General features: G+C 49.9%; 1 protein-coding gene across 1 annotated transcript in view; it reads left to right on the top strand.

The window, feature by feature from the left end:
• Positions 1-6,596, top strand: part of FARP2 (FERM, ARH/RhoGEF and pleckstrin domain protein 2) — a 79,362-nt gene extending 72,766 nt beyond the window's left edge. Inside the window, 4 exon segments of the mRNA XM_050902390.1 lie at positions 68-231; positions 2,584-2,691; positions 3,516-3,667; positions 4,873-6,596. Coding sequence (XP_050758347.1) covers positions 68-231; positions 2,584-2,691; positions 3,516-3,667; positions 4,873-4,963 — 515 coding nt within the window. The 3' untranslated portion in view covers positions 4,964-6,596.
• The last annotated feature ends 3,776 nt before the right edge of the window (positions 6,597-10,372 follow it).

Consider the following 10,372-nt stretch of genomic DNA (forward strand, 5'->3'; position numbering starts at 1 on the left):
TCCCTGCTTCTCTTGCTCTTCGTATTGCACGCTTTTCTTAAACCACTGCCGAATTCTCCTCCCCCAGGATCCTCTGATGAGGTCTCTCTAGAACAGGAGTCCGAAGATGACATACACTCTTCTCGTAGCTCCTTGGACAGGCAGAGCCACCACCGTGCCAACACAACCATGCACGTGTGCTGGTACCGCAACACGAGCGTCTCCATGACTGACCACAGTGTGGCTGTCGAGGTACCCGCAGGGCGCAGCTCTCACGTCTCACTCTGTCCGTCCTGGCTCGCTCGGCCGCCGCTCGGCCTCCACTTCATCTCCCGTTTCGCCTTGGCAGCGTCTCTGCGTCTGTGGGAGAGCATGGGCCATTAAAAGGCCGCTGCGTGCTTGCCCCTCTCTGTGCATGTCTATGTGTCCGCATACACGCGTTCCGCTCTCCTTGCAGCCGGGCTTTGCTTCGGCAAAGGTACTGAAGGAGGGAAATTTTAAAGGAAACCCAGGATATCCTAGGACTGAATTGTTCCTTTGGGTTTGATCAGCCTTGCTGGAGGATAAGTTACCTATCCATGATATTTTCCTTTAGAGATTGACTCTGCTGTACTGAGGTCTGGTTAGCTACTGTACTGCACCTAGAATTGAGAAGAGTGCTGTAAGTTCAGTGGAAATATGACTTCTCTGCCCTTCCCTCGCTGGCAGGGGTGAGCAGCAAGCATTAGAAGGTGCCATTTTATGGCAGTGTCGTGTTATGCTGAACAGAGATTTATTATGTGCCCGCTGAGCTGCTGTTACCTTGGGTCTTACCACTCGGCATGGCTCGATGCAGCACTAGTGGCACGTTTTGGTACCGAATCCTGCAGATTTCGAGACAGATGTCTGTTCAGCGCTCCTTACGCAGAGCGCTGCTTGCACCGGCACTACGGTTTCACTTTAGGCAGCAGTTTGGCAAGGTCAGTTGGGTAGGACATCTTCCTGGAGGCTGGCATGCTTGGAAGACTTCCAGAAGTGGGAAAGACCCTAAATACCATGAAGAGAAAAAGGAGGTCACTAACTAGAGAAACAGCATCGGGGCAGGGTGCTGCATCGCTGTATTTGTACCTTCCTACCTTCCCTGCCCTGCTGTTAAGGCACTTTTTGTTTAATGGAAGGAGTTAAAAGTTGGGCACTGAAGCTCCTGGGTTTTTGTGATGTAGAGAGCATGTCAATCAGCTCAGTAAAGGAAGTCCTATAGATGTTACCTTGGCTCAGGGTCCAGAAGTTGGGCACTTTAGCTGGCAAAGGACTTGGTTTCTGTTGGAGGGGACAAGCCTTCCTTCCCCTGCTTGATACCCTTGTGAAAGGCACCATCTTGCTGTTCTGTACCCGGATAATGAGACCACCCTGCTACAGGCTCTGGGATTAAACGTGTGAGTTCTCGCTGCTCCCTCTCGCTTTGATCTGTTCCGTGTTCTAATACCATCATTATTTTTCACAATCCATTTTCCTTTAACAGACGCCTTTCTTGCATCACTTCTCTTATCCTAATGTTCTGTTTTTCTCTCTCTCTCCCCCTTTTCTCTGCTCAGTTTTCTGCTCTCTTGCTGTTTCTCCAGAGCTTCCTCCTCGCTATTTGCTGGGCCAGGCCCAACGGCCCAACACAATCACCCATGTTTGTTGGTACCGGAACCAGAGCCTATCCCTGTCTGATTACCTGTGCATGATCCAGGTAAAAATGCCTCTCAAGTGTTGCGCTGGTGGGGAGGAGCCATGGGATGCGAAGGAAAATGTGCCGCTGCTCGCTTCGTAATTGCTCAGTGAGCCCGCACATGCTGGCGTGAGGATGCCCCAGCCAGCCAGCGGCAGAGTTGTAACGTTGCCTTGTTCATCCAGGATTTCCTCCTGTTTATGCTTCCCAAAATGGTTCTCTCTGTAAATCTGCTCCGTATCCTGTCTTTTTTTTCTCTAATTACAAAATCCATTTGCTGTCATTCCATGCCGTAGGTTTCTTTATCCCGCTGCACAAGCGCTGGGTGACTCTGACTCCAAGGCAGCGATGTTCAACTTCCCCGCAGCCTGCTTGCCACGCCGGGCTTGGCTTCGCATAGCTGCCGCATGTCGCTTGTCCACAACTCTGGCACCCTCTGTCTCCTCTTCTGCTTTATTTTCCTTCTCACGCAGTGTGTTCTACGTGGTTTTTCTGCGCGTAAAAAGGGGTGGCTAAAGGGATGGACGCCCTCGTGGCTGTCACCGTTCCCCGACCGTGGGCTGCAAAGGAGAGCGGTCGCTGGAGGGACGGGTTGGTGCAGCACCCTCCTGCGCGCTGCCTGACACCGCGCTGAGCTACGGCGAGCGCTTAAACATAAAGGGGAACTTGCTGTTAGTGGCGAGAAATCCCTAATTTGTTCGTAAGAAGATAGTTGTGAATTAAGTGAACTGAAGACACAAAGTTTCTCGGTCAGCATGTGAAATATCTGGGAGGCCTTTTACAACAGGGGAGCAAGTGCAGGAGCGGTTATGGCAGGCAGCCTCAAGCTTTTTATCTGCGGCAGCTGCCGTCTTTTTCTGAAAGAGAGTGACCTGTGGTTTCACGGTAGTTTTCTCCTCGTTCTGTGCTAGAACCAGCTCTCCGGATACTTGCTGAGAAAGTTCAAGAACAGCAACGGCTGGCAGAAACTGTGGGTCGTCTTCACCAACTTCTGCTTGTTCTTCTACAAAACGCACCAGGTGAGTAAATGTAGCCGAGGGGACCGCGTTTGGGGTGTCGGGGGGGGGAACCTGGAGGGCCTTGGCTTTCTGCTCCGGGTGCAGCTCACTGCTATTTGAAGGAGAGTAGCAAGTGGAAGAGGAGGTAGTTCATAACGAAGCCGGTCTCTGTAAGGCCATGGGCCCTTCTTGCAGAATTTAATCAGGATTTCCAGTTCTGTTGATGGTACTGACCTCCTGCGGGTGAGGGGGAAAATGTCTCCTCGTGCAGTGACTAATGGAGGCGAGGGAATCGGCAGCCTTTGGTCAGTCTCTGTCCGTTTCTCTCCCTGCTCTCCCCGCTGGGCTTCAGCACAGTGAAACAGGCAGCGGGGATTTTTCTGCCCGTGGTGCGTTCAGCGCCTGCTTGGTAACGGACTGCGCTGCAGTGCAACCTGTGCCTTTTCATCTTCTTAACCCAATGAACTGTATTTATTCTACTCGGGCTTCTTGCCTTGAGGGCACCTTTCTTTTGGGAGGGATATTTTAATTTTCGTGTGGGATTTGTGCTTGGAGCTCCCGAGAGAGGGTGCGGAGGGGGAAGGGGGGAGCCCAGGAGGCAGCGACAGGCAGGGAAATAGAAGCAAGTAACTCCATAAAAACAGTGAAAGGAGTTGGGGGAAGGTTTCATTATCAGCTATCGGAAGCCTCCCAAAAGATAAAGGCGGCTGCTCCTCCTCCCATTCTCTCCTAAACAAAATTACAAAGACCTTACCTGTACAGTACAATAGAGTGAGTGTGCGTCGGGATGAGCTGTGTGGCAGGGGATGCCTTGCGCTAAGGGCTGGGCTATTGGGCTGTTCCAGGACGATTATCCTTTGGCCAGTCTCCCGCTGCTTGGCTACGCAGTCAGCTCCCCTGTAGAGGCAGACGGCATTCAGAAGGATTATGTCTTCAAGCTGCAGTTCAAGTCCCATGTGTATTTCTTCAGGGCTGAGAGCAAATACACCTTTGAGAGGTAATTTTCTGTTTTCTCTGTCTGTCTTGGTATATAACATGCTGTTAACTCACTGGTTGGTGATCCGGAGCCCTCTCTTTCCTCCTGACTACCTCCTAGTCCGAGTGACCTTATGGCACATTCTCAGTAATAAAGTTCCCTTCCTCTTCCTACCGATGATGTCTGGAGATCCCTCCTCTGCCAGAACCGTCCTCCTTGCAGGGGAGAGCTGGTGGTTGCACCTAGAGCTGTAGGCTCTGCTTTGTCTCGGGAGTCTGGGGCTTCCTTGGAGCTGGGGAGCAGCGCGGGTGGAAGGGCTGCGAGATGCTCGGCCCCACGAGGTCTTGGGAGTCAGATTTCTAGGTTAATGAGAATTCTGGTAAGAATACTGGTGGGTGGTTTTTTTCCTCTCGATCTCTGGAAACAGGAGTTATAACACAAGGCTGAGAGCAGCGAGTGCAGTGCTGCTTCTCACTTTACTGCTTTCTCTGTAATTACGTTTAGCAGTGCTGTTAGGGGCTTCCACACATGGTCCAAAATGAATCGTGTTTAAAATGCATCACGTACAAACCTTTGCTATTACATTAGCTGTTGAAAACCCTTGCATTGCGTTCTGCTGTGCAGGGTAGTACTGGTTGTTTTGGAGTGTGATTTTTATTGAGAAGGTGTCACATACTTCTCCCTTCCTTGGGAGAGTATCACATGCTTGTGAGCAACGTACGTGTCAGCTACCCAAGACAGCGGAGTTGTGCTCTTTAATCCACTGGTCTCATGTAGTGATTTCAAGGAAAAAAAGTCTAATTCACAATGGATGTTTGTCTTGCTTTTTTCACTGTTGCTTTGCTTTCTTCCATATGAGCAAGTCTGTTACATAATTTATTGTAAGAAAAGCAATCCATTGACTAAGGAAAATTTTTGTCAGCCTGTCCTCCTTGGTAACCACTTTCCATACATTGACATGAGAATACGGTGTGCTCTCATAAGAGCTCTCTGGAGCTCAAAGCACTGTAGAGCTGTTACTTGGACAGGCAACCATGTTCGGCAGTGTATTTACCACATCTCAAGCTTTTCATTTGAAGAGTTAGTTTCCTAAAAGAACTGTAAAAGAAAGGTGAAAAACGGATGTTTTGTCAGGTTTGGTGAAAGGGGTACAGCTCCTCACCGCAGGACAAGATGATGCATCTGTGAGGGAGGGGTTGAGCATTTCTCATGTCCTTTCTTGCCAGGTGGATGGAGGTGATCAAGAGAGCCACCAGCTCTCCAGCCAGGTCGAGCCTGCTGCTTCCAAAGGACGAGAAGGACACTCACACAGACTGAAGCGGGGCAGAGCTGGATCTGCTGTGAACATCAACAAAAGAGGCAGGTGGAAACAGGAGTCTCTGGAGTTGATGAAGCAAAGAACCAGGAAGCTCATTTCCACCTGGTACGGAAAGTGGGAGCGAGGGAGTTGCAGACGGGGATCACATCCATTCCCAATGGTGTGGAAGAGGGTCAAGTCTGTTCCAGTTGAACCTACTTAGAGAGAACCTAACAACCGCAGAGCTCCGGTGTGCACACATCGTGGAAGGTTTATTGTTCCGGTTGTACCTGTACAGTAACACCCTTGCCTGCCCTGAAGGCAAACGCCACCTTGTTTTTACATTTTGACTGGATGCTCAGCATACATGGAAGAAAAACAGCAGCTGTCAGCGGTGCGATTGGCTCACGGCTGCTGGTGCCAGGGCTTGCTGGCTCCCAGAAGTTCCCTTCCCCTGCTGCTCGGCATGGCTGGCTGTATAACCGCTGTCTTGCCGCTGTTAACGTCAGCCTGCTGGCACGGTCACACTAACAGGGGATCCACGGATGTATCAGCTTAAACACAGTTCATTTTGAACAGAAACTGCAGCTCTCGTAGAACAGCTCTGCTCTTTGGAAACTGCCATGGCAGCGATTTTCCAGGGGAAGCGGGAGGACTGAACCTCTGCTAAGCTGTTGAGGTTTCGGTATATTGTGGGTCGGTACAGGTAGGGTGCGTGGTTTTTCCTCTGAACTCTGCTGTGGCGCACGCTGAGAGGGTCAATCGCTGTTCTCGTATCACAGCTCCAGAGTTTCTTTATCCTGTAGTAGGCATTACTTAAGACATGGGAGGGCAAACACACTCTCCACCCGTATGTGGGTGATGTTTTCAAGGCATTTAAGCAATACAGGAGAACAAGCTTCTCTGAAGGTCACTGTTGCTTGTGCTTCTGTGTCACGTAAAGACTCCTGAACATCCCTCTCCTTACCTTTAAATTTGGGGTGGGATCCATCTTCCGTTTCTCATGAAGGTGTAAAAGTCACTGGATTCCAGATGGAGCATTAGTGTCTGTGGACTCTATTAAATCTCTGTATTGAATCGGAAATGTCGGCGTTTGTTCTGTTTTTGTAAAGCTGTCACCTTTGGTTGCCTCCACGGAAGGACTGAGATAAGCTAAGTGCCACAAAATGCTGTTGGATGTGGCTTTGATGGGCTCTAGGGACTCTGCTTTTATATTAGATAGCAAAGTATTTCTGTACTAGAAGAAGGAACAATGAAGTGGTGTAGTGAAAGAAAAAGGGAAGTGTTGCATGTTGTGAGGATGGAGGAATGTGGAGATCCCTGTGAAAACGGGAGGCGCAGAGGCCAGCATGTGCATTCTCCGAGGCTGTTTCAGGTTATGGTCTAAAACATGTGCGGGATGAGGACTGCAGGGAGGGGGTTCCAGAGGGATTTTCCAGACCGCTCGCTTGGCATTTGCATCCTAGAGAAGACGAGTGACTGCAGATCCAGCCTTCACTACCACTGTCACAATGACCATTGTCCCATGTAAGTTAAATGTACTTAATTTATTAGTGTCTTTTTTTTTTTAATTAACTGTTGTAGGTGTATACATGTGGATTGACTAGATATGTTATAACGCAGCTGAATATGACTGTTGAAAGTAAATAGCATCTTGGTATAAAACTCTCTCAGCCTCTTATTCCTGAGCCCACCATCCCCATCCGTGGCCGCGCTCGTGGGAAGATGGACGGCATCTGCACAGCAGCATTGCTTTTCCTCGGACCCGAGAGAAGAGGTTTCACACTGTTGATTAATGGGTCTTTGCGTTCAGGGGTTTTCCTGGATGATACCGACTGCTCCGTTGTGGTCCCATACTGGAGTCGCTTAGCAGGAGCGTTTCCCTCTTTCACAAGAACTCTCCCGTGCGGTTCCTCCCGCGGGGAAGCTCGGCAGGAGCAAGTTGCAGAGAGGGGGAGCAGGGTCTCTGTCGGCAGCTGGGGGTCTCGGCACTGAACCCCAACCTGTAGTTGCACTCACCTACTGTAGCAGGGCTTTCTAGCGCCAGGATTCCAAATACTTTTTTAGAGTGTCCAAGTTACTCAGTGGTTTTCCAAGACTGTGGAATTTGGTTCTCGGCTCACTCAGCATCAAGCTGCTTCTCCCAGGTTTTTAATTTTTTTTTTTTTACTAGCTGACAGATAGAGCTTACTCTCTTAACATCAGCCAGACTTTGTCGAAACTACCTCCAGAAATCCTAGCACCATGCGCTGAAGATCAGACTGACACGTACGGGGTGTTACGGGAGACGGAAGGAACTGTACAAGCCAGCCTGGCCCTCAGCAAGCAGCGTGGAGCCTGGGCTTTTGTACGCTCCCTTGCAGGCTCCAGCGGAGTCTCTTCCCCCACCCGCTTGTTTTTCCGTCTCGTATCATAGGGAACTTACAGGCTTTAGCCTGGAACACAAGGAAACAACTTCTGACATGAGAAAAATGATCAAAGAACACCGTGGAAGGACACACCCTAGAGGTGTTAGTACGGGACTGGTAGGTACATGGCTAATCCAGACTGTTTGAACGCCTGCGCTCTATTTATCACCTCTGTGTAGCAGAATAGTACTGTTACAACTCCTGTTACAGGAGAGATGCAGTGAGCAAGAGTCCTTCCTTAAGATTTTTGGGCAGTTGAGGAGTGGATGAACCTTACGTGCTTAACCTGCAGCTCAGTACTTCCTGTCTTGAAGATGCGCGTGCTATCTCCGGGGGCTGAGGGGTGGTCCCTGAAGGAGGAGCCTCTGGTGCTAGCTGGCCAGAAGCCGAGAACAGCAGGCAGCAAAAGCCCCTTCTCGGGTGGAGAACACCAAGCTCAAACGGCTGTGCATTTAAAATGCAGGAGCACAGGCTATGAAAGCCCGAAACTTCACTGTTCCTGGCAAAACTGCTTACCTCTCACCTTGGCAAGCTTTCAGACTGATGAGGATTTCAGTAGCATATCAGTTCTTCTGTGAAATACTGTGTAGTATTTTAACTTTCCCAGAACCCTGCAGGAGTATTTTTTGTCTTTGCTACAATCATGAGCAGTTTCCTTAACGAGCACTAGGAAAGAACAGAATACCATTGCTCTTTAATCTCGAGTTTCTTGCTAGCAGGATGCATGTTAAGGGAGAGATGAACCCATGCTCTTGGGACCTCGTGGCTTAATATCCGTGGTCTCGTTTCATTTCAAAAAGCCATCACTTCTGGTAAACGCTACCAGTTTTCCCTGCTTCCCGCAGGAGTGGCTGGCTGTCCTTCACTCAGTGTAACAGAGTCCTGCTCCAGTGCTTCAGAAACCAGAACAAGTAAGTTGTTGCAGTAGTTCCTACCACGTGTTTAATGCAACTTACTGGAGCCGTTCTGGTGCCTGCTCCCTTTATCTCCCCCAGTTACAAGAGTGACTCCCGTTAACACCAGATAATTCGCCTCCCTCTTTCATACCGGCCGCGTCACCACAGCTTTATCTCTGCTCAAGTGCCAGCGACGTGCCTGTACACGAGGCGTTCAGTGTCCGGCTGCACGCATACCGCTCGGGTGCAAGCGGAGCACGGCTCGCGTGCAGTGAAGTTCGGTACTTTGTTGTGAAGGTTTAGAGAGCCTGACAGTTGGGGGAAGGTTAATTGTCAGAGCTTTCATTTTATAAGGCAGGCTTTCAGTCACCCACGCAGAAGACAAGCTGCGCTCATCCGCACGGCTCCGCGTGCTCACCTTCCGGCTTGTCCCCGAAGTGCTGCGCTAAAAGTGCCCTTCCCCGCTTCAGCCGCAGACGAGAAAGGCTGCCCAGTCACCACTGTCCTGTCACCGGTCTGTTGAGCAGAGGCGAGTGCAAGCACGTGGCATTTAATGTAAAACTCCCCCAAAAGCACGGTCAGAAGTACACTTGGCAGTCTCTCTTTTTGGCTCCAAGGAGAAAATAGCTGAGACGACAGTACTGCAGAGCTTGATGAGGGAACCAACTGTAACCTTCACCTTTGTGTGGCTGCTCAGGGAAGGACAGCCATACACAAGGTTTTAAACGCGTGCTTGAAGTGGCGTCTCCGCAGTGTTTATCCTGTGACTGAGATCACGCGCTCACGGAGCGGCTGTGGTTGGCAGGGACCTCAGGAGGTCATCTGGTCCAAGCCCCCTGCTCAAGCAGGGCTGGTTGATTGCCCAGGACTGTGTCTGGACGGCTTCTGATCATCTCCAAGGATGGAGACTCCACAGCCTCTCTGGGCAGCCTGCGCCACTGCTCGCTCACCCTCACAACCGCAAAGGGAGAAGGATGAAGGCACAGAGATCCCGTTGTCAGCTTTTACAGTCGAACCAGAGTCTAAATACTGCAGATCAATAAACAGACTCCAGCAAAAACTGCACCGAAGCGTTCTCCAGAGCACAGCTACGCTTTTGCAAACAGCGTGTGCTTCCCTGACCACCAGTGTCTATCAGGAGAAAGGACTCATGTAACGTGCCTTTCACTGTGTTCCCTCCTTGCACAAAAAGTACTTAAAGGGCTCTGTCTCACGGGTCCCCGTTAGATGTACGCGAGGCAGGAGGATGCAGGGGAAGACCAAGAAGAATGCAAAGAAAAGCAGCTTGAACGAATCCTTTTTCCCTAATAACACAAAGTTACACCAGCCTCAGTTGTTTTGTTACTTTATTGAAAGTGGCAGATCCCTTTCAACGTTTTTAAAAACTAAAACCGTTGTTGCTTTGAATACTGGACGAAGTTTGTGGGGATTGTTTCCTTTAAAAAGTTTACTCATTACACTGCAGTGCATGTGAGTAATAATACAAGGTACCTTATTGACACGATTTGCTACCGTCATGAACAGCAACTTTAAAAGCAGCAGGAGCCCTTCAGCCGCCTTTCTGCTGGACTGCAGCCTCCGCCTTCCACCTCAGTAACTCTCCTGTCTATGCGTTAACTCCTTCTCCTGAGGGAAAAAAATGGGTTCGTTCTGTTCTTCACAAACGCAGGCTCCGAGACGGCTCTCGCCACAGAGGAGGAACACCACTCGGCAGCAGATCTCCAGCAAGATCAAACAGCAGCACCTCTTTACTGGACAAGTTCATAGTGTTTGCTGAGCCTGTATTTAGCCGTCAGAGAGGAAGAGTAAAGGATAGTCATAAGCTAAAGTGAACACCGCACACCGGGATGAGGGAACGTAAGGGCCTTTTGAGCTACTTTTAAGCCCAGTGCTTACTTACAATCTGCAGGTCTGACTCAAAGTACCAAAAATCAAGCCTTGTTACTAACGAAGTGGCCTATCTTTTACAAAAAAAACGCTGAACAGCTACAGCTTTTGTTCTCCGTGGCTTTGGGGTGAGCCACATCATTCACACACAAACACCCAGACAGACAGATCTGGATATCTAAGGTCTTGCTGACTTAATGGGAATATCTTTACAATTAGAGAGCAGATCTCTAAGCAA

This window comes from Gymnogyps californianus, chromosome 10 (assembly GCF_018139145.2).
Source record: "Gymnogyps californianus isolate 813 chromosome 10, ASM1813914v2, whole genome shotgun sequence".
Lineage (NCBI taxonomy): Eukaryota > Metazoa > Chordata > Aves > Accipitriformes > Cathartidae > Gymnogyps > Gymnogyps californianus.